At 46.3% G+C, this 23,935-nt stretch overlaps 2 protein-coding genes across 3 annotated transcripts; one reads left to right on the forward strand and one right to left on the reverse strand.

Annotated features, from left to right (window-relative positions):
* The first annotated feature begins 9,002 nt into the window (after nt 1–9,002).
* On the forward strand, nt 9,003–14,989 carry LOC106048073 (homeobox protein NANOG-like). The gene is made up of 4 exons (XM_013199858.3): nt 9,003–9,297; nt 11,785–12,059; nt 13,094–13,183; nt 13,652–14,989. Exons 1-4 carry the CDS (start codon nt 9,117–9,119, stop codon nt 14,012–14,014), a joined length of 909 nt encoding a protein of 302 aa, XP_013055312.1. The 5' UTR covers nt 9,003–9,116; the 3' UTR covers nt 14,015–14,989.
* Nucleotides 14,990–18,831: 3,842 nt separating this feature from the next.
* On the reverse strand, nt 18,832–23,568 carry LOC106048065 (homeobox protein NANOG). Of its 2 annotated transcripts, none has more exons than XM_048053000.2 (5): nt 23,490–23,568; nt 22,319–22,434; nt 21,876–22,144; nt 21,055–21,144; nt 18,832–20,607 (listed from the first exon to the last, which is right to left on the reverse strand). In XM_048053000.2, the coding sequence occupies exons 2-5, from the start codon at nt 22,398–22,400 to the stop codon at nt 20,191–20,193; spliced, it is 858 nt and encodes a 285-aa protein (XP_047908957.2). In that variant the 5' UTR covers nt 22,401–22,434; nt 23,490–23,568; the 3' UTR covers nt 18,832–20,190. The 2 variants fall into 2 exon arrangements, with proteins under 2 accessions (XP_047908957.2, XP_047908956.2); XM_048052999.2 differs by having other exon boundaries at nt 22,319–22,570; nt 23,490–23,531.
* Nucleotides 23,569–23,935: the final 367 nt, after the last annotated feature.

A 23,935-nucleotide genomic window follows, 5' to 3' on the forward strand; every position in this document is an offset into this window, starting at 1 on the left:
GCCTCTATACCAGCAGAACTGAGAGTGACCCAATCCCTTACACCTCTGGGAGCCTCTCCATATTTTCCCTGATATTTCAGCCCATTCCTCCTGCTCTACCCCACTTCTCTGTGGGGATATTACATCAATGAAGACTGCATGATGACCACGACCCGAGGGTGCTCCTAGTGCCTCCTCTGTGCACACCAAGTACTCCCGGAGCGCCAGGCCACCCCTCGAGCACTGCTGCTGCTGGGGTGAGGATGTGGTGGTGCAGGGAGGCCAGCAGGCTGTGGCCTCCCTGGGGAGTGGGGGCACCCGAGGGCTTTGCTTTCTGTGGTCACCCCGGAAGATTTTTGCATCGTGCCTTTGCTGCTGTGAGCAAAAGGTATTCCTTCACGCACGTCCCAGCATGAGCAATGCAGCCTTTTAAAAGCTCTCCTGCCTTTTTCATGCTGATATTTCCACTGGCTGCCTGCCTACCACTGCGTTGTCTTCCCAGCAAGTTAACATTACCTCCCCCAAAAATGATTGCCTTTGGGCCATGAATTACTTTCTTCCTCCCAGGGTGTCGCATTCTTGCTAGAGTGCAGCAGCCACATGGAAACACCAGATACCATGTGCCCTCAGTGGAGGGTGCTGACTGTGCTACCCTCTCTGTAGCATGGAAACATGCCTGCTTTTTTTTTTTTGGCAACACACTAGGAGCATGTATGTCTCCCAGGTGTCTCGCCAGTAGCGACTACTCCATATAGATGGTTGTCAACCACTCACCCACAAATTTTCATTGCAAAGTTTAGATTAATCTGCACTGCAATTATCAGTAACGTTTTCTTAGACCACCTGAGGGCTCAAAGAAGCAAATCTTGACTGCCCACACCAAAACACAGGGCTGCTCTGAAATATGAACCCCAAGCCAACCTTCCTCAAAACATCCAATGCATACACACAGTGCCCCACCGCCCTCAAAACAAAACAAAACAAAACAACAAAAAAACCAAAACAAAACAAAACAAAACAACAACAAAACACTCTAATTCACAACCCAGAACATAACACTGCTCAGCAGCACTTCTGTGCCACCCCCCACCCCCACCCCAATATACGCCTGAGCCACAACTACAGCCTTCAGGGATCAATGGATTTTTCTATAGAGTTGATGATCTGCTCCTGTTTGCCCAGCAGAACTTACACAGCTCACAGGAAGGAATCAGACCAATTAATAACATTGCCTATCAAGATCCAGCAATGATGTGACTGGCAAAGCTTGTTGGAGGATCATCCAACGTAACTGTTGGTAATGGTGACGAGAGAGAGGGCCAGACCTGGCCCATCTCTGTTCCAGACTGGGAGGGTACATAAGTGAGATTGTGAAGACCTGACAACTAAAGTGACATGCAATCTTATTTACTTTAATCACTGCCCCGTCTCTGTCTGCCAGTTCAGCCCTTTCCACCCGTCCTCACCTTTTTTATGGGAAAGGCAACCTGAGAGGAGCTGGCAGTGGGAACGCCTTCAGGAAAAAAAAAAACTCCTCCTAAGTGTAAACAGAGATTAGATACACAGATTGCTGAGAAGCAGAGTGGATGAGGTGCTGCAGTTCTGTTCTGAATTTGCCAAGCAAGTATGTTTGGCAGAGAAAAGCTGTTTGTCTTTTTTTTTAACACTCCTGTGCCTGCTGCTCTTCCCTGGGACCTCTCCCTCCCTCTCGTTTTGTAGGGCATACACAAAACAGAATGTAGCCTTCTTTGCATAATCTCACCGTAACCGTGTATAACACCATCCTTTAGTTCTAAAACTAAAGTTTTCTGCATTGACAACCTGATGTTTCTGCCTAGCCAAGGTGTGGCCAGTGCTGCACAACAACAGGCCCTTCACTGAGCCTGTATGTTGCCTCAGTTTCCCCATCCATGAAAATGAGACGATATGGATCTTTGTCAAGTGCTTGCATGCCTGCAAAAGTCAAGCTGTTGCTTGAATTGGGTATACCTCAGCTAGTAAACATGCATCTCTTCTGCTTCTCTCTCTGTTTTTTTTTTTTTTCTTTCATGCTGTGCTTTCTACATATCTCCCTTTGATATTTACTTACCTCTGGGATTCTTTCTCCCCAGGTGCATGACTAGCTCTCATTTTTTGCTTCTTCCTCCCTGCTCAAGCAAGATAGGTTCCTTTTACATTATTTCTTTGTTCTCTGTGGTATTTGCAACACCCTCCCAGCCTTGTATCACCTGTGAATTCCATTCCTCCTGGTTGTGTTTTCCCTGTCTCTGCAGCACCTAGAATGACGCAGCCTTTTGTGCTGTTGCTGCTGTAATTGAACCTGATGCTTGAAAGGAGAAGAAAAGGTTGGAATAAACTGCCCTGATGATTCAACCCTCGGGCTGAGTGATTTGCTTCTTTGATATCAGCCCCTTGATCAGAGCTGTGCTATGTTATCTCTGTTTGTCTGGGGAGAGTTAATTCCTGGCACATTTGGGCTGGTGGAATCCCAGATACCAGAGCTGGTAACTGGAAAAGGAGCAGGCTGCATTCTTCTCCCACTCCTAGATACGTCAGAAGAGTCTGTGAGGTTAGGTGTTCCAGCGCTCATTAGTCCCTTAAGAGAGTCTTCATCTGCGTTTAATGTAATTGAGAAAGCTCTAACTTTCTTCCACCTGCCAAAATCCATCACCTGCTATCCCTGTAATTTAATCCCTTGCAGAGGTGTCCCAACATAGTTTCCTCTTCTTCCTGCCTTGTTCTATGGACAGAGTTCCCTATCGACTCATCACTATTCGCATGCCTTTTGCTCACAAGATATTTAGGAGTTTATGAGTACTCTCGCTCGATCCACTAATCACAAAGCATGATGGATGACTACCATGAAAAGAGCATTGAAAGCCTAGCTTGAAACTAGCCTAACAGCCTAGTCTAGTTCAAAAGCCTAGGATTTAGCCTAAGTTTAAAGCCTAATATCGATCAGATCGGCAGATGAATGGGAGGGGTTCCCAGGTGTTGACATCTGAGCTGGAAGAATGTCTGTGTAGACCCACAGACTTGCAAACTGGGCTTAGGTGGGAGTTCTTTGGCTGAATTGCCTAGGAAAAGGTGTAGGGGTGTAGTCACACAGAGACCACATCTGCCTAGGACCAAGTGAGATATCCAATGGCAGGGGAGGATTTTGTAATGTGTGCATTTAGTAGTACATTAAACAGTTAAGAATGATTTGAGATTTCAAGATCTCAGGCAGCTGGGTGCCATGGCAATAACCACCATTAAAAATCTTCATAGCATTTGATAAAGAGAAGGGAAAACAGCTAAAGTACTGGAAAAAAAAAAGTATTTGAAAATTCCTCATCCCCTTAATTTTTAAGAAGAAAATATATGAGAGATAGCATTAATGATAGTTAAGATTCATTCTTCTAGAGGATTTAGTCATGGTGGACCTGGACCATAAACTTGTTTTTACTTGATGTGCAAACTTGAAAGACTAAACACACTCTGAACTGGGAGAGGAAGAGCAACAAAGAAGGAAAGTGCACCTTTCATTTCTGATGCTGGGCACTTACACCGCTTTCTGCTGCTAGAGGATATATGATATGAACAGGCACTCTTGGAACTGGAAAACACAGAGCAGTATTAGGCTGGCTGAGAATTTGCTGTTACCTCACACTGCTCATAAGCTCATAGCCATATAGTCAGAAAAATTTCCTTGGCCAGTAGCCATGGATGTGTTTTAAGCATCATGTTTGATGTCCACAGAATGTGGACAGAAAAAAGTTTGTTCAGTATGAGTGAGAGCAGGGAAATAATGCTCTACTTTTCAAGAGGTGTTGGAATGAGGCTAATTGTAGTAGACATGGTGACACTATCCAGGGCCTTCTCTTCAGCCTACTTTCATCACAATTTTTTTAGCAGTTCAAAGACGTAAAAGCCTAAAGGTGAGATCTAGGAAGCTGTGAGAGTGCTGTCAATGTTTGCAGAGTTCTTTTCTTCTGATTTTACCTTTCTCTTGGCTTCAGAGTCAGATTATGCTTTGGTTGGAGGGCCTCACTGTGTGAAGGACTTTAGGAAACATATATGAATCAGAAAAATCCATCACATTACAATGATCAACAGCTTACCCTAAACAACTTTCTTGGAAACTAAGCCCATTCATTTTGTGTCCCTTACTTTTAGTTCACTGGATAGATTAAAAAAGAGAGAAAAGCAGGGGAATGGGTTTTGGGGAAGTGGATTTAAAAACAAGTATGTATTTGTGTAGCACACTTTTTGGTGTGGTTTTAACTTTTAACTTTCACCAATTTTACTGCAAAATTTTGTTCAGCAAAATAAGTCGTGTTTTTGTTACTTTATAATATATATATATATAACAGATATATTTGTTATAATTTAAGAGGTAGGACCTCTGTGGAGCGTTTTCTTTCTTCATGAACAAAACACACTGAACATGGGAAGTTGGCTTTTAAATTACATTTACAAGAGGACAGATAGAAAGCAGGTAGGAAATGCAAAGAACGTTATTTAAAATTTACAGATGTCCTAGCCCCTCACCCAGTCTTTGATAGGTTGGTGGTACAATAGGTCCCTTTAGATCTCTCAGTACTGAGAGTTTTTAACTTACTTTTCTGTGGCTCTGGATGGCGTCTATGTACAATGAGGTGCCAGCTCTGACCCAGTTTAACTCTAGGTTCAGAATAACCTAGAGAAGAGAGAGAGGCTCCTTTTCCTTTTTGATTACCTAATTGAAACTTCATCATATACCCTCTCTGGGAATATATTTAGCTCTTTCAGAATTTCTTGCCCCAGCATGACACGCAAACAAACAAAAAAAACAGCAGCATGTTGGACTTGACGATCTTGAAGGTCTTTTCTAGCATAAATGATTCTGTGAGTCTATGTTTATGATTTACTTTTTTTTTTTTTTAATCCATTTTCCTTCCCACTGCTTATCCTTAATACAGTAAAACAATATGTGGTGGGGGGAAAGAAAAACTCCTCTTCTGATGTAGGCTCATTAATAGAATTTTAAAGGAGGACAAGGCCCTTGTGAAAATTGCCTAAAAATGGATATGACTGGATTCTAGCACAGTCACATACAAAGCAAATTAAAAGTGTAGAAAACATTCAATCACCAAAATGAAAAGTCAATGAAAAAATATATGGTGTTTTAAGAGAAGTAAATTCAAGAGGAAGTTACAATTAAGTAACTAACATGCTGAACTAAGCGGTTAGCAGGGGGACAGGATGAGAATGCTGTGATGTGGGAATGTTTTCACTACTTTGCTTTCAATCATTCAAACTGTATTAGTGTTCCAACTTTTTGCTTTCAAAAATTTTCTTTAGATTAAGCCATTACCATCAAGTTTAATCACAAAATCCCTGCAAATCTTAAAACAAAGAAGGGCATTTGTTTAAAGCAGCAAAGAAGGGAAAAATACTATAAAACAAGATGGCCAAAGCCTTTTTCTTATAGCAACGGTGCTAACTTTCTTTGAATACTTAGCCAAAACCACATTGATTGTGTTCAAGGATTGAAAAGCATGCTTTTTCAAAGCCAGCTTGGTGCCACCAGCTGTTTCTTCACTGAAGGGGCTGTTGGGCAGAGCTGTACCAAGTGGTGAGGCATGAGGACTCAAGCTGTTATTGAACACCTGAGTCTGGTCAGGCTGCTGTCCGTGCTAACTTCCAGGTTCCACATATGTGCTCAGTGCCAGTTAAAGAAAACATTTCCATGAGCATATTCTCCATCTTCTGCTCTGTTTGTGCATGTCCTGAATTACGGTCAGAATCCCAGCCCAGTGTTCAAGGTGGTTTTTGCAGCCTGTCCTGCCTTCCATGTCACTGGAGTTACACTGCCAGTAGCACATGCATTCACTAGTTTGTGGCTGTCTCGGGGCAGTGTGAGCTACAATCAAACATTGGAGGGCATGGGGGCAGAGAGTAAGGACTTCTCTTTTTCTCTTTCCTCCCAGTCTAACCACCAGTCTTTCTACCTTACTGCCTTTATTGAGGAAACCTTATCATTTACAAGCTCCTGTTTCATTTGTTATGACTGTTGCATACTTCAGTCCCATCTCACAGAAAGCAAAGAACTTAGCTGTTGATGAAAAATCATGTTACTAACATGCCTGTGAAGAATTTAGCCTCTTCTTATAGGAGTGTGCTTTCAGCTTCATGGAACAGAAGAACAGGCAAAGTTTTTATTTATTTATTTATTTATTACATACTAGAAACTCCTCTGAGCCAAAAGCACGAGCCTGGGAAGGGCAGACCTCATGGCAGTCGTTATGGGAACATAGTAAGTAGCTGGGCCTAGTCTGGAATAGCACCGAACAGGCCGGAGTCTGGCTCAGTTTGAGGCCAGACCACATCCGTCCTGTTAGCTGCACTCACTGCGGGTTTCAGGGAGCTGATCCCTGAGCTGCGCCACGTGCTGCATGGAGGAGATAAGCTGCTCTGTGAATGGTGGTGCTGTGCTGAAACCATGCGAATGAAGCCTGGAGGTTTGTTCATCTCCCCTGCGCCTCAGTCCCAGTCCCACTCCCACTCCCCAGGGAAGTGACTCACTGTGTGCTGCAATCACTGGTCCAGTCTTGTGGGTGTCTCTGCTCCTAGGAGCAGTGTGTCTTCCTCCCATGGCTTCTATGCAGCAGGACTTTGTAGTGCAGCTGACTGTGATAATTTATTATGGCCTCTGGGCACTTGGCGAGAAGGATCCCTGACACCTTGAAAAGTAGCTGATATCAAGAGCAAGTGAGAAGTACTCAGCCAGTATCCCAACAGATACTGCGAAGCCACAGTTATTTGCCATATTTTATGTCAAAATGTCAAATTAAATCTTAGAAGATATGTTGATATCCTCCAGGTTGGCTAACTTGTTTTCATTTTCTAACTGCACCAGATTTGAACGCCAAGATACTGTAATAGGCCAGACATGAATAGGAGCACGTCATTCTCCTTGAGGGTCTGGCACTGGAGCTGCCCAGTGGGGTCCCAAGCTCAGTACAGCTCATGTCATCGGTGTCCCTCCCTTTGCTTAGGTAGCTAGAGCCTGAGGGCAGATATGAACCATTGTGACTTGAGATCTTATGGCACTGCAGCTCTGAAACATGGAGTGATTCAGATGTGAGGCATGAACCAAAACCATGATGTAGAGGCTGCTGCAGTGTAATTGACATATTCGGTATGTTCTTGGGATTTTGTAGGGGCAGATGTGTTCAAGAGTCCTTTTGTATTTCATTTTTTACAATTATATTTCATACTTGTAACTGCATTTCTTGTGCAGAGGGAAGTTAGATCCTGCAGTTTGTAGGCACAGAAAACAGTGCTTCATAAAAATGGAAAACACAATCCTGAATGTCAATAGGAAGGAGAGCCTAGTCAAGCCTCTAGTCAGTTCCCTCCAGTCTGCACCTCATGGGAAAAGAGATGGTCTCAAGGCAGCAGAAATATTCAGTGATGTAGCAAGTGTGTTGAACGATCTGTCCATGATGTTTCACAAGCAGCTGCTTAATTTTTAAGCTCACTCATAGGCCAGTCCTGCAGAAACTTTTAGCTTCCCATTCAGGGAAGAATGCTCTTCAGCTACCCCTGCTGTACAGACATGGGAGCTGGGATAGTAATCTGTAAAGGGACATAGAGCAGTGGCAGAAATGCTGGTAGAAGTGATGCTTTATATCCCTTTAAACTAATCTAACTCTCATTTACTGAGGTTTTGCTCATCCCTGTTTGTCTGTCTCTTCTCCCTGCTGATACTTGAACACTGTCACAGCAAGCAGGTTCCCCTCTCTGGCCTGTTGGGCAGGTACTGGGTGCTAGCACAGACTCAGGAAGAAGGCAGCAACAAACATCTGTGGAGCAACAAAGTGTTAAGGGGAATAGGTTTTAAATCGTTTTACACTGCTGTGGAACTGCACCCTCAGCTCTGAGCTGAAGCCAGGCGTACACATGTCCTTATGCCAAAGCAGGGCTGATTCCAGCAAGAAATATTTGAATTAGCCCTGGAATTTCTGTCTGTGCATTGAGAAATACAGACATTAGCTAAAGAATTCCAATGTAGCTTGAGATGGAAATAGTCAAATCTTCCTAAGTTTAGGTAGACCAAAACCTATGGAGGGTGAAGGACTGGAGCAAGCCCATAGAGCAGAGCAGCCCACTATCCCATTGCTGTGTTCTGTGGCTCACTCAATTACCTCTACTTACTTAATGAACAGCTTTGCAGGTGCCTGTCTTCCTTGGATCAGCCGCGTGTCAGCAAACTGCTAACACTGCCTTAGAGAACCCACTTCATCTTCTTTACTTCAACCAGTCTGGGACAGCCTGACAAAGGCCACAGACAAGACTATGCAAATAAAAGGATATGCCTTTGAAGGGCCATGGGGGAGCAAATGTGTTAGCCGTGGACCTCACCTGTATTAAACCTTCCTTTATCTCCATATAATTGTGAAAAATTCTCTTCTGATTGTCCCCCTGAGACTCCTACACTGAGAGTCTGGCAAGTACTGCCAGGTCAGGAGGGAGTGTGGGTGTGGGTGTCTTGGAGGGATGCCAGCGTGGCACGAGCCCCAAAGCAAAGGTCTCAGACACCACCCCCCACACACACACACACACATAAGCTGTAACCTGGGCTTGGGTTTGCACTGCAGACCAGCACCAGATCTACCTTCCATCCACTCCTTTGCGGTGGAGATGGAGTTCGTTCTTCCAACGTAGTGAGCAGCTCTCTTCCACAGGACATCTGTCCACTTGGCATTATTTTGTGATAGGATGGTTTAAGCTGAGCCCAAAGAATCAAACAGGAGGGGGTTTTCTGGGGCTCTGGATCACAGACCTGCTCAGGTGTGACTGAGGGACCTGCAGAATGGGAAGAATTCATAGGGGACATATTTTAGCCCTGATGCCATGTGTGCCCCCTCCTCCCCCTCCCTCTGCCTTGTTCTGTCCCCACCCCACCAATCAGCCCTCTTTAGCATGACAAAGGGCCTCGAGAAGCCGACGACGATAGATATTGCGGTCCCAGGCAGGGGATAGTGAGCTATAAAGGCATCTGCCTGTCTATACTTCGGGGCTAGCGCAGCTTGCCGGTGACACCTGCCCCCTAAGTGGAGGTGGCATCTATTGGGAGGCAGGGGAACCACCCCTCCACCTGCCCCCCCATGTGTGCTCAGCTGGCTCTGCCCCCCTACCAGGCTTACCCCGGCGGGTCCGGCATGGGGTACCTGGAGTTGTGCTGGAGCTCGGCAGGGGAGGCAGGACATGTCCCCGCCTCGGCTGGGCCAGCGGCAGCGGCCGGTGTCAGTCCGTCTCCGGAGGCAGGAGAGCACAGGCAGGCAACAGGTAAGACGCTTCTGTCAGGATACCTGTGGCCCCACTTCAACCACTTGCTTAACCACTTTGAGCAGATCTTCTTTTTTTTTTTTTCTCTCTCCTTGCCTTGGATTTCTTATACGTGAGCTGGGCAAAAAGCCGTGTGGCAGGTGAGAGGGATGGTCTTTGGCTGTCACTTCACCTTTACGCAGTGTTATTTCATTGGTGTCTGTGAACTGGTTTCCTAAACCTCACCAGGGACTTCAGGTACAGGCAGTTCTGTGCTCCGGGCTAAGACAGTGCAAAGGCATGGTTTCGTGTTAGTTTGTGCCTATCAGGGAAGGAATATCTGGGCCTCTTTTTAGACAAATGCTGTCATGTGCTTTGGAGTAACACATCCCAAAGGTAGCTGTGCTAAGGGAGTCCCCTGGCCTCTTACAAACTCCTTGTGCCCTTCATGTGCTCGTTAAGCTTGTTCTTTGGCAAGTCATGGTGTGAATCACTGTGTCAGGAAATCTGTTCCCTTCACACCAAATGTTGTTCCTCTCCATTTCTTTCAGTTTGTCATTTTCCTCTCTCTATTCCCCTCACCTTCCTGTGCTCTTGTCTCTTTAGCTCTCCCTCTCTGAAAAAAGTTCCAGGCTCGCTCCACCTCAGTGGCATTTTCTATTCTTTCTGTTCCTTTCCCACCCTGGTGAGTGGCAACAGAATAGCTGATAAAAGTCTGATAAAATCAGATCTTCACCGAGCCCCACTGTATGGTCAACAGGGTAACACTCTTGCAATGGGTGAGAGGGAAGAGAGGAGCGAGTTTTCAGAGTGCCTGTTTCGAGCTGTCAGATGCCACGGAGAGCTACAGCCTTGGGCAGAGGTTCTAGTGGCTACTTGGGTTCAAACACTCTCCTTCACTCTCCTTTCTTTCTTCAGAGAGAGCCCAGGTCTGGAAGCAAAGGCCTACATAAGCCAAGGGCTTGTGGAAGTTGTGCCTGTCTTAAGTTTTTGTGTTTGTGTCTGTTCCACAGCTGTTTGTGGAATGGCAGGCCCTGGGAGGACAGCTTGTGTCTCTGTCAGGAGAGCAAGAAGGGAAAAGATACCACAGACACGGCCCTCCCTTCTGGAGCCCAGAAAATTTTTAGTGTTGCTTAGTAACCCCTCAGCTTAGGCCAAGGAGCCCATTCCTCGGGAGGGTATCAGCGGTTTGGGTTGGATGTGTGCTCAGGAGGATGAGGAGGATGTCTCAATGGGATCCGAAGTTACAGCTCTCAAGATGGCTAGGAAGGAGACCGGGAGCTACTGGGGTCAGTAGACAGAGGCTGCGTACTGAAAATTGCACTGCAAATTCACTGCAGCTCCTCTCTCCAGAAATGTCAGTAGGAAGAGAGGGTATGTGGTATGCAGAAGGGTTTGTAGAGGAGTTGCTGGAGGAAGGTGAAATGGACAGATTTATCCTTGCAGGTATGGGAAGGGGGAAGACTGGCATCACAGCCAGTCAGGATTGTCTTGAGAAGATCTCAGCCTGTCACAGGCCTCAGCAACCAGGCACCTGACAGAAAGATGCTGGGGGTAATCTCTCTTGTTAACATTTTCCTATTCAGGCAGCCTGAATGAGTTTGCATCTTGGAAGCTTTTGTCTAGAAAAGTGGCCCGGCTTGTTTAGGAAGTTTTTCCTTTAGATCTTTATCTTAGCTTTGTCCTTCAGCAGAGACCCCCTTAGGACTTTTAACAGGACAAATGGGAAGGGGCTTAGACAGCTTCCTCTGCACTTTTGAATTTTGTCCCCAATGTCTCCAATACAGGGTTTCTGAGTCTTCTCCCCTGTCTCACACACCCACTTTTCCTTTCTCCTACCCCATCTCCGTGTCAAATCTCTCTCCTTTGTTCTTGACATAGGGCTCCCTACCAAATATCTTCATCTGTACATTTGTTTCCAGCACTGAGACAGTCTGTCAGTGGGAGCCACTGGAGTGATATGATATCCAAGGTCTGGCTCTGATACTCTCCACCTGTAACCCCCCTTGCAGTAAGCATTGCCTGTTCTGCCCCAACATACACCTTGGGAACGGAGATTTCTTTGCCTATGAAGTGCCTTGAGATTCCTGGGCAGACAGTTTTGGGGAGGCCAGTTACCAACCCAAATCTCTATCTACAGTCGTGACTAGACTTCTTTAAACCCACCTGAATCTGAGAAATTACTGGGGCCTTTTGAAGGAGGATAATTACACTGTGAGCCAATGTGCAGCATTCTTTCTTCCGTGCTCTGGCTTTTTCACCTGATGAAAGGGAACCATGGACATCCTGGAAGTCTGGGCTGGAAAACTGTTCACTGTCAGTAGGCTTGTCTGGTCTCACAGATCCATGAAGGTAGAAGTGTGACACAGGCCTCTGCTTGAAGAAGGCCTCTTTCAGGTGGACAAGGAGTAGTGATCTCATGCCATAACACATAGGGAATGTGCTCATACCCATTCAGCTGTACATTATGTCTTATATAACTTCTGCCGTTGTCTTTTTTATTTCTAGAAGTTTCCCCGCCTTCTTCCAGTTCTGGTAATTTCAGCCAGTTCATGCCAGACTCAGCCACCAGTCCACATTCAGCATCCTCATCCCCACAGCCTACTGCTAGGTCTCAGAAAGGCAGAGATGATGTCACGGGGACAGTCAAGAAAGGCAAGAGCCGCACAGCCTTCTCCCAGGAGCAGCTGCAAACCCTGCACCAGCGGTTCCAGGCCCAGAAGTACCTCAGCCCCCATCAGATCCGGGAGCTGGCAGTGGCCCTGGGGCTCACCTACCAGCAGGTGAACACAGAGGCTTTGACCCATGGTCTGTCCGTTACACAGTGGCTGAATAGTCACATAAAGCAGTGGCAGGATGGAAAAGCAAGTCGCCAGCAGAGGGCAGAGGCAAAGGTGCTACATACCGGTCACTGCCCTGCCTAGTTGTCCCCAGATACTTGAAGCACTTCTGGGGGACAGGAGAGTCAGTGGCATCTGACCTGGGCCTCCCCAGTGAAGGGTCACTTAAGGGGACTCTTGCCAACACTTGCAGTAGAATTACAAATGCAGTTATCAATACGCTGTTTGCTACAAACAAACCATGTAATCATATAATTACATGAAGTTACAACTCCAAAATCTGCCTGGAATTTGGATATCAGAACTAGGCACAATGGCCTGGATGTCCCTGGATGCCCTGTGACTAAAATATTTATATATGCACTGTATATGCACACACAGGCACCCACATACCGAACTGGTTCTGTCAGGGACAGGGCTGGCGGGACAGTCTGCTATTTCCTTCAATCAACATCCTTGCAATGGCTGCTCTCAGAGCCCAGACACAGCCCTGGGGAAAAACGGTCTGGAATTCACCCTAGCTAGGAGCTTTGAATTCCAGAAACTACAGGATACAAGAAGCAAGTGTTTCACTTTGCTCACAAGTATACACTGGTTTCCTGCAGAAACAGTGTTTCAGAATTTTTCCTGCAGTGCAGGGGGCTTACGGAGACCAGGGTGGGTCTAATTTGCAGCAGTCATTGCTGTCCGTGGCTGCAGAGTTTGTATGTCACAACTGTAACTGTCAGGGGGCTATAATGCTGCCCCCTCCACCCCCTCCCCACATGCAGATGCACTAGCCACCTGCTGAGGCTGCTAGACGGACATCTCCCTTAGCAATAACCCCAGGGAACACTTAAAGGGCTTTGTCTGCTGCTCCCCATATATCTATGCCATCTGACCACTCTCCCCTGATTCTTTGTTGCTTGTAAATCTGATAACAGTCACTACTCCCTCTTCTCTGCTGATATTTTCTCTGCTCTTCCTTCCCCATCTAGGTGAAGACTTGGTTCCAGAACAGGAGGATGAAGCTGAAAAGGTGCCAGAAGCATATCCTGTGGACTGCTCGGGCTCAGTGCCTCACGCAAGTAAGAACACGTGGACAATGTAACCGTATAGGTACCGGTACAGCATACCATGCCTTCTGATTTGTTCAGCACAGAGGCACAGACTTGGCATGACTCTCCAACGTTCTGTTGGTATCCTGGCAATGGGCTGATTATGCAACTTACATGCTTCTAGAGAATGATTGTATTCCTTAAATATTGCATATTAAATATTGCATTTGACTGTGTATCCATTCCTGAACTATGGATGTGGATATGGTTCTTCTTGCCCTGCCATCCCACTGCTGCTGATCAAGAAACAATGTGAAATGTGAAGGGACAGAAGTCCCTCTAGTGGAAGGTATCTGTGCCCATGGCAGGGGGGTTGGAACTAGATGATTTTTAAGATTCCTTCCAACCCAAAGCATTCTATGATTCTGTGATTCTGTGTCAGGTGTGTGGACACCAGTGTAAGATGTTGTGTTTTGATTCACTGTCTTTCCTTTTCAGAACAGCTTCCAACCAAGTACTTACCTGGATGTGCACCCCAAATTCCACCAGGGCTACCCGATCAATGCAGCCAGCAACATCCAAACAATGCCTTCTCCCTGCCAGCACTACGGAGCAGGGCAGAATGCTTACACGATTGTGACCAGCGAGGATGGAGGAGTCTTTGGCAAAGGCGGGGGCACTTGCAGCGTCCAGCAGACAGTGGGCTTCATTGCCCAGCACAAAGTAGACTTTTATCACAGCTGTCCTGGCAGTGTGGAATATCCGGGCACAAAGACAGGTGATGGCTATAACTTTCACCACTCAGCCCCCATGGGGGCATCATTCCCAACCACTGCTGGCTACCATCTCTATCATTCCTAAGCATTGTGCATGTGGGGAACTTGGGCACCTTGCAAGCAAATCTTATCTCTTCCTTCATTATTCATGTAATTTCCAACTCAGGGGCATCATGTAACTAGAACCAATTTTGGCATCCAAATATTTGCCTGCAGGCATGCCCAGACACACAGGTGCTAGCACATAAGTGTACATATAGCCCTTCATTCATATGCCTTTACACATACACATGCACACACCCTTCTTTATTGGCAAATATAGCCAAATTCCCTTACCTGATATGCCCAAGGTCTGGCTGACTAGACTGTCTCCTAGATCTTCCAAATTATGGACCTCAGAACCTTATCTCAGAGTAGGCAAAGATTCCTTTGGGGACCTCATGTACACACATCACTGTACAGCTGTATATACATAACACAAAAGACACGGGCTGTATGTAGAGGTGCTAGTCACACACTTTTCATTGACAGTGGATAAGCTGTTGTCACGCAACAGGCATCCATCTGATGGTTAGACCACCAGTTCTGTAGGTTAGCCACAAGTCACAGAAGTGAAGAAATGTATAATGAAGGGAGATTTGACAAGTTGCTTGCAGAGGGGGTATTGAGATGATCTTATAAGCATCAAAATGACAAATAAGCTCATTCTTCTATCTTTCCTTATCTCCTCTTGAGAAAAAATAAAAGTGCATTTAATTGGCAAATAAAATACTTTTTCAGGTGGATTATGTGTTTTTCTGCATTTTTTTTTCTCATTATAACCAGGCAGTGAAACCCAGATGCAGAATAAATAGCCATAGCAACCATATTCTATTGTTATTACTGATTTGAATCTGAAACTACAAACAGATATTTTTCCTTTTTTATCAGTGGATCAGCTTCATAGCTCTTGGCAAGACCAGATATCTAGAGTCAAAGGGCCAGAATGGTAACCCCCACCTACTTTAAAAATCTTCCCTACCCAGCAATATTTCATAATGGGACCAGACTAAGATGCTGTGGTACCATCATTTCTAACTTTAATACCACATGGATATCAAAGTATCTAAAAACGGATGTATGTATCAAAGTATGTTTAATAGCAGGGTCCTACTTCCCTGAGTCAAAGGTTTTCTCTCAGACTCTGATGAAAATGACTTTATCTTAATGTGAAATAGCTGTCACAGTTAAGAAAATAAGTATAAGATGAAAGTACTTGTTGTCTGACACTGGAATAATATGTGTGGCCATCTGCTGTTTTGCCTTTCTATGCCTCACGGTTGTTTGTTCCTACCCCATTCCATCATGTAGCCACTCTCTGACCCTTTGAGTTGTACAGCTACACTGTCTATAGGGCTGTACTGTAAACTGGATGAATTGGGAAAAATAGGGCCTTCTGGAAGATCGATTTTGACTCAGATCATTTCATTCATTTCATTTTGAAACACAGTCCCACACCCCACATCTGTCCTGCTCTCACCAAGTGCTTATGCTCGAGAAAGACTTGTTCTTTCAACCACTACACCATCAGAAGGGTGGGGATCAATTGGGTCTGCTTAACTGAAAACCAGCATTAAGATGCTGGTTAACATCTCAGGGCACAGTACAATAACATCAATTATCAGCTCCTTTGCAGCTAGCCCGATGGTACTAACATGAATATGATCTGGAACCTTTCCATACCATCCTAATAAACGCAGTTGTAGGTGAAAAAGTTGAGTCTTTCCTCATTATCTAGCAATGGTTCACTTTTGGTTTGGTTCTAGCAATGGTTCACTCGCCTGCATCTTAGTGCTCACGCCAGGCAGCAGGGCCAGTGTTGTGATATTTAAAAGATTTAGTGATTCAGATACAGCCCAGCTGCTAGAGACGTGCCCTGTGCATGAGCAGCAGAACTTCCATTAAACATGAGAAATTAATTCTAGTCTTGTTTTTATGAAAGAAATTCACAGGTATGACACAAGAGTGCTCTTCAAAACTCTGGAGGCATAAAGGTAACATGGGAAAGGAAAAGCCCCTTACAAGAAAGGAAAAGCTTTTAAGTCCAGTGCCATGATTTCGGGTCCTTTGTGCCTCTTGATGTGCCCAGTATTGGTTAAGATGCTTTTGGCTACTTATGATGGGCCAAGCAAGAGATGTGGGCCAATGCTTTACTGAAAATTTCCAAAGTTATGGTAGCTCAGCATTTGAGTCATGCAGGGTAGTTGGATGACTAAATATAACACTTACTAATGCCTGTAGGGAAGAACCTATTAAAGGTCACACCTTTTATCTGCACTGCAGAGATAACCAGGGCTGTGAGCCCTTGCTCATGGGCCACTCAGAAGAAATATGTAGCTTGTAAAACATAGCTGCAGGCCACTTTGACAGAGAGAGCAAGGAATGAGGTTGCTTGCACCACACTACCTACTTGGTATTTTGCCTATAGGACAGCTAAGGCTGGGACCAAGTAAATTAGGAGATAAAACCTAGCCTACATAGCTTGCACTAGATTTAATTTGTTCAGTTTGGATGGGGTTCAACAAACTGGAGCATTGGCACTGCAGAGATACTGAAAGTGCAGCTTACTCCCAGATGCTGTAATACATATCAAACTTCACAAGGAGGCGAAGATGCAAGCAGCCAGATATTTGTTGTTAGATGTCCTGCAGAAACAGGTGAGATTGTTCTCAACACTCCATGTGAGCTTACAGCTTGATCCTAGTAAGATTTGCTGGCAAGCAAATCATGTTTGCAGAAGTCAAAGAATCATGTTTGCAGAAGTTTACACAGCACAGCCACAAGAAGCTGCAGCAGCGCTAGCAGAGATGTAATGCATCCCACAAAGATAAGGCTTTTTTTGATATGCACTTACTTCCTTTGAAGAGCTACTATAAACCTGTTAGGAAATACCAGTCTCGAGGGATTAGTTATATCTCCACTACTTTTGGTAGTAGTGCTGCAATTACCTGTGCAGCTGTTTCGCAAGTTGGGGTAACTCAAGCATGTCAAGGTAACAGACCTCCAGCAGCATGAAAAGACCAAGTCCAGTGTCATTCCACAGCTACCCGATCCTGGGTCCTTCCCAGCCCACATTCCAGAATTCCAACAGCCACTTTGCATCTTCCCTCTAGCTCTGCAACTACATGCACTTGCCGAACCTGCACGCAGCCTGGGGGGTGAGCAACCAAGGGAAGAACGTACCCATGAAGGAACATTCCATTTCTGCAGAACAATTCCATGGTAAATGCAGTAACAAAACCACAGCATGCAGAGCAACCAGCCCCAGAGCTATTTAAGCAATAGGTGTGCTGAGAACAATCTCACCTATTTCTGCAGGACATCTACTAGCGATTATTTGTCTACTAGCACCCTCACCTCCTTACCCTTGGGGCAGAAACATGGAGGAAAAACATACTAAAACACTACAGGTAATTTGTAGCAAGCATCTGCTGTTATCTTTCTACAAAGACTTGTGTATCTTGTATATTTCTTAGACCTTAGGTTTGCACCTTAAAAAATAAAGATGAAATGCATGGTAGCTAGGACTTCTATAGATGCATGGTTCAGGTCTGCTTTTTCAAGCAATGCTATCATTGAAATTCACACTGTTACCAGAGCAGTGTCCAGAGTTCATCTTAAACATGCTAGAATACAAGACTCAAGTCAGAATTGGAAGGATCTGTTGTGTAATACAGGGAGTGGTATAAGCTTGCCATTTCTCCTTGCTGGCCAGATTTGCCTTTTTCTGCTGTTGAAGGTCAGCAGCTCATACACATACAACTCAGCCTTTATTTCCCTACAGCCTCAGACATCCAGTCCCTCACCTTCCTGCACATATTCTACTTTATGCCCTGGAAGCAGAGATTTACAGCACTGCAAAAGGAAATTACACATGCTTTGGCACCCATACAAACAAGCGGGTTCTACGCAGCCAAGGACCTGTGGCAGTCTGAGCAGTCAGCTGCCATTTTACCCTCCTGTGCTCAGTGGAAATACATATTGAACTACCCTTCAGGCAGATGAAAAGCATCGGTGGTATATTGTAAATTAAGGAGCCTGGAATTGAACCCAAACAGACCGCTTTTGCTAGTTTAAACTATGGCCATTAACAGGAGCTTGCCTATACTAATACAGCAGTAACATAAGGGTTGGAAGACAGACCAGTGCTTTTTTTCCCCCCTCAGCACTACTGTCCATGGAAGCTTGCATACCTCAGCCACAGATGGTTTTGCACATGTTTGAGCTAATAGTCATGTAGGAAAAGTAATGCTCAACAGCCAGCTGAAACTCACTGAGCAGGAAGAGGGTCAATGAGCCTCTAAACTGCCAGCTGCTAACACTGCTCCAGTGCAAGAGCCCCATGTGTACCAGCTCCCAGTTGCTAAGGAGCAAGAAATAGTCTTGAGGCAAAGAGGGGAAAGAAGCAAGTTTTGTTTCAGTGCTGGAGGCAGGATTCAGTTACTTCTATAAAAAAAATATTAGTTTGGTATGCATAAGGTTTGGACAGGAATCCCCAGAGGGCTGCACTCTGAATAAGGAAATACTTCTAGACCATACCTGGAGCAGCAGAAGCAGGCAGATATAAAGTCTCCAAATGCATTTTCTAACTCCCAACTGAACTGAGTATCCCTCATACCTAAAGTTACTCTTAATCATTGCTAGCAACCCAGTTGCCTACTCCTGGAATCCCCCTTGCACTAGGCAACACACCTGCTTATTGAAGTCAAGGCTGATGACTCCTGTGACCTATTCCCTTTAAGCAGCTGCTGGTTCCTACTTCTTCTGGGAGAAACAACAGGATTTTTCCCTCCTTTCCTCAGTGCTTCCAGAGGAAAGGAACCACCATTCCCTTAAAATGCTGTTCTGGTGAAAGATGCAAGCTGGCAACACTGTTTAGGCATTAAAATAAAGTCATTTATTTTCAATTCAAACAAGTTTATAAAAACATTAAGCAGATGCAAAGTAATAAAAGACAACATGCATATACCATAAGAACATGCTCAAGATCACTGCAAGAAAATACACTTAGTAAAATGAAACTGGAACACAACAAATATTCATCTCCTTTGCAGTGAGTTTAGCTATGACACACAATCCTCATGCATACGCTAAAACACAGGATTGCAGTAAAAAATGTGCATTAGTGACAAAAAATACCAAAAGTTATTTATGCTTTTACAATTTACTCTTGCCAGCTCATTTTGTATTCTTGGGCAGTGGCAGACAGGCTTCTACAATTCTACCACCTAGCATGCCTTTAAGTAGCTGGCCATCTCTACCCCTGAGAAAACTGCCATGGTATTGTCACTGTGTTCATGAAGTGCTAGTGAACCATGACATACAGGTAAGTAAACTGTTCTTACCACCTCAAACAGAAATAGCACTTTCGGATACCCTCTGCTGCGATATTCAGGTTGGGACAAACCAACAGTATCTCAGCAGAAAGATTAAGGAAGGCAAGATCTAAACTGCATAGGAACAGTCCCAGAGATCCATTGTGAATGATTTGACAGGCACAAAGAAGTTAGCAGCTCTGGAAACTATGGAGGAAATTTCCATTTCAACTATGGGAAATATTCTTCTCCACTTTTCTTTCTTTTACTCCTCCTCTCAATTGCCCTAATGTACACAGGAAGGTACCAGGCAAGGAATAGACAGGTGCTGACCTCTCCAGGAGGAGGAAAGGAAAAGTAACTTTGGATCAAAGCCATCTGAAATCAGATGATCTTTTAGCTTTTCAGTGATGAGAGGAGCCAGATGAACTTATGAGCTGTCTGAGGTATCAAAAAAACGAAGGCAAGACAGCAAGATAGATGCTGGGTTACAGTGGGTATTTCTTGCAGAAGTGCAAGAAGAGTCTTCTCCAGCAAAATCCTGCTGCAAAACACAGGGCAAGGATCAGAGAATCACTGACTAAAGAGGCAGCAGAGTAGGTCTTGGACAGTAAACATTAACCTTCACCATCTCCACTGCTCCTGGCTGTAGCATTGCACGTTCCCCTCCATGAATGCAGTTTTGTCCATCTACACACGAAACACCCTTAGCCAAGGGTTAACTATGCACAGACAAATTCTTTTAAACAGAAAAGAAGCCAAACACAGCAGGGTGCTAAGCCCCACCAGGAGTAAAAGCAGGAATTGAGGAGGGGCAAAAGAAAGGAATAAAAACTGGATCTCTGAGTCAAGACCCTAGAAACCCCATGACAGAAAACAGGAAGAGGGGAAAAAAAAACACTTTGGTCTAAGACTCATAACCACTCTGGGTCCCCAGGGTATGCCAAGGGGCCTGGTACTGATGCCGTACAGGAGAGCTTGAGAACTGTGTGATACTATCAGAGGTACTCTGGAAGCTGTAGTTGTCTTCTGACTGCAGGCCATCATAATCCACATTGGTAGGGTAGCCATGATAGAAGTTCATCTGCTGAGTTAATAAACCCATGGCTTGCTGGGTGTTGCAGCTTGTCCCACCTTTTCCGAAGAACCCTTCGTCCTCCACAGCCATGAATGGGTACAGGCTCTGCCCATTCCCATAAGTCTGGCCACTGCTGTAATTTTGGTGCACGTTGGTCACAGCCTGAAGGTTTCTGTTGGCACCAACGGGGAATCCCTGGTGAAACGTGGGGGTCATATCCAGGTATGAAGCTTGATGAAACCCATTCTAGGAGAGACAGAGACAGCTGTTCAGTAGTTAAGAGCAGGCACACGAACTGTGCCCATTGTTCTAGATGTGTCCTCCTTTCCACCCTTTCCAAAATCGGTTATTTTCAGTCCACATCATCCTCACTATAGATATATAATAGCGGAGATCATAAGATCTAAAGTTAGAAATCCCCAAACCAACATGTCTGGGAACGCCATGCTGGGAATAAAAACAGCATGAGTAGGCCTTGGTGGCCCTCTCCGGCCAATTCTTAACCTGGAAATAAGTGGATAAAGTTATGTCAGTTGCCAGGGCAGGCTTAGAATAGATGCTGCTGTAAAACCTGTAAACCTGTGCTGTAAAGATGAGAAATACAACTGTCTTAGACATGATGCACTTTTCAACACAGAACAGAGGATCCCTGACTGGTGGAAATAAAGCACAGGGAAGGGGCGATTCTCTCACCTGCGGCAGATACATCCCTTTTTCCACCCACTGACTCTCCTTCTGGCAACGTTTAAACTTCATCCGTTGGTTCTGAAACCATGTTTTCACCTAGAAGTGGACATAGAACATCAGAAATTCATTCTTATTTGAATCTCAGTACATATCCTAAAGATGTGTTAGTTTCTACAATAGTTTCTGCTTGGGTCCTAATATAGTGCATAGTTTCAGCAGCTAACTTTATGCATCAGTAGATGCAAAACTGAGACTAGCACACTTACCGCTCAGGTCAGCATGGGATCTTTCATGCTCGACATACCAAAAACCCTTCCTGAAAGACAGGCCAGACAAGACAACTGCCGAAACATTGCTTGTACAGCAGCAGCAGCACCTCACTGCTGTGACAAGATCAGTGCTGATTCAGTAATGACTCATGGCCTCAGTCACACGTGAGTAGCTAGCAAGGAAAAGACCACCTCTTAAAGACTGAGGGTGCCACTCCGTATAAGAAGAGCGGTGCCAAGTATCTGTGTTTTCATATTGCAACATACATTCATACAGAGCAGTAACCTGACTAAATGGCACTGCCCTGTGCTTCCGAACACCTGCACACAGTGGGTGGATAGTGCAGGAACTAAGAGGAAGACTGAGTCATAAGTTTTCACACCCTCTACTCTCTCATATAAGCAATCAGATAAGTAAGATAATTAAAAACACTCCTCTGGGGATCTAAGAGGAAAAAAAAAAAGAAAAAAGAAAACCAACAAAACAACAATTGGTTGCGCTAGCAAGATCACTCCACAACGGGGGTGCAACTTAGCTGCTCAGAGCAAGATGTTCACCTGCTTGTAGGTGAGCCCCAGGGCCACTGCCAGCTCCCGGATCTGGTGGGGGCTGAGGTACTTCTGGGCCTGGAACCGCTGGTGCAGGGTTTGCAGCTGCTCCTGGGAGAAGGCTGTGCGGCTCTTGGCCTTCTTCGCTCCGCCCTCACCTTTCTCCTTGGCCTTCTGGAAACTGGGATGGGGAGACGGGCGCTCCGCGGTGGGGCTGGTGGCAGAGTCCGGGGTGTACTGGACGAGCGTCCCAGAGCTGGAGGAAGCTGGAGAGGCATCTGGGGAGGAAAGAAGCAGTGAGCAGTCGCGCTTAAAATTCGACCTCCACCTTCCCGAAAGGGTCACGGATGCCGGGAGCGAGGGGTGCCCTGCCGGGACGCGGAGGCCTTGCCCGGCCCCCGCCCGAAGCGGGCAGCCCCCGGCGGACCCCGGGGCCGCCCCCCCGGCCGTACCTGGGTGACTGGGCGTCCTCTGCTCGGCGGGCAGGGAGAGCAGGTCCGCCGCCGGGGCCTCCTCGGCGGCCGCGCCGTCCATGCTGCCGGCGGAGGGCCAGCAGTAGTGGCCGTACCTGAGGGCGCCGGCGTGGGGCGGGTAAGGCGGCATGGCCAGGTGGGCGCTCATGGCCGGGCCGGCACCCCCAGCGCGCAGATACCCCATTAGGCGGGGCCGGGGGGTGCTTTATGTCCTCCCCAGGCCGGCCTCGGCTGGAAGGGACGGTCACGGCCATTGTCATGTTAAAAGCCGGTTGATTGCGGGGGAGTGGCTCTGGGGGCGCTGAGGGACGGGGGCAGCGCAGCCCTCCCTGCGGGGACCCTGCGCCCACCTTCGGGGCCCGACGGCCCGGTCGGGCAGGGCAGGGCAGGGCAGGGCAGGCCCCCCGCCCCCACGTTTCACACTCCTTCTCCCCACCTACGCCTCCCCAGCGGCCCCCACCCGAGCGGGAAGAATGGAGGGGAGGCCGGAGCCTCCCCCGGGGCACGTTCGCGTCTGCATTGCAGATCGCAGCCATCGCGGCCGGCAGATAAGCACTCCGCCCCCCCGCCGGTCAATGCGGGCTGGGGGCAGGGGAGGGGGCGACTCCCCTGAGCGCCCACCCTGTACTGCGGGGAAGGGGGCCCGAGGAAAGATGAACTGCTCCCCAGCTCTTCCAGCTGCTAACCCAAGGCTGGGGCAGGCCGGCCCGTCTTGCAGGGACACAGATGTGGTACTTCTCAAGCTGCTTTCCTCAGCCATTTGCCATTTTTTTTTTTCCTAGCTTTTTAAAGAACTCAGAGCTTATAAAAAAGTTTGGTTTTACTACACACCTGGAAAAGATGGGAATTATGGAGCTGAGGGCTGTACACCTATAAAAGAGTCTTATAGGTCTTAAGCACTTAAAGCCAAGGCCTACAGTCTGCTCAGGGAAACTAAGCTACTTCCTCCTTCCTACCCCAACAACAAACACCACCCCACAAATAAACTATTATCACTTCCTTTAGGGAAATCAAAAGTTTATCGGGATGATCTCATTGCCCAGGAACTATAAAAACCTGGAAAACCTCCAGGGAGAGGTAGAAGTGAAGGCACATGACGCATCAAATTCCCCATCTTGCCCAGTGAAAGAAACAGGACACAGGCACCTACCTGTACCCAAAGGAAGGGGGAATAGTTGCTAGGCTAGTACACTGTTAATAATCTTCTAGAGATAATAGAAATGGGCCTCCTTTCCTTCCATATATCTCCTCCACCCCAGTTGAGTCATCATGAGAAACGAGCCCCAGGTGTTACTCTAAGCCCACTTTCTCTTGCGCTACTGGGCAGCTGCTGGGAATTGCTGGGGCTGATGAGCTTACCTTGAGGAGCTCACAGTGGGGTGCCTTTGCAGAGCTGCTCACCTGGAGGAGGCCTTGTTGGGCCCATTTTTTGATAACCTCCTAATTAATTGTAATTTAATGGACAGGATTTGGGTAGAGAGATGATTGGGAATACAGGGAAAAGTGACTATAATTGGGTAAGAGGAATAAAATACAGTCAGTTTCTTACCCTGAAGCAAGCAGTGCAAGCTCTGGGATCTTTGCTGCTCTTGGGCT

The sequence above is a fragment of the Anser cygnoides genome, chromosome 1 (assembly GCF_040182565.1).
Source record: "Anser cygnoides isolate HZ-2024a breed goose chromosome 1, Taihu_goose_T2T_genome, whole genome shotgun sequence".
NCBI classification, from domain to species: Eukaryota; Metazoa; Chordata; class Aves; order Anseriformes; family Anatidae; genus Anser; species Anser cygnoides.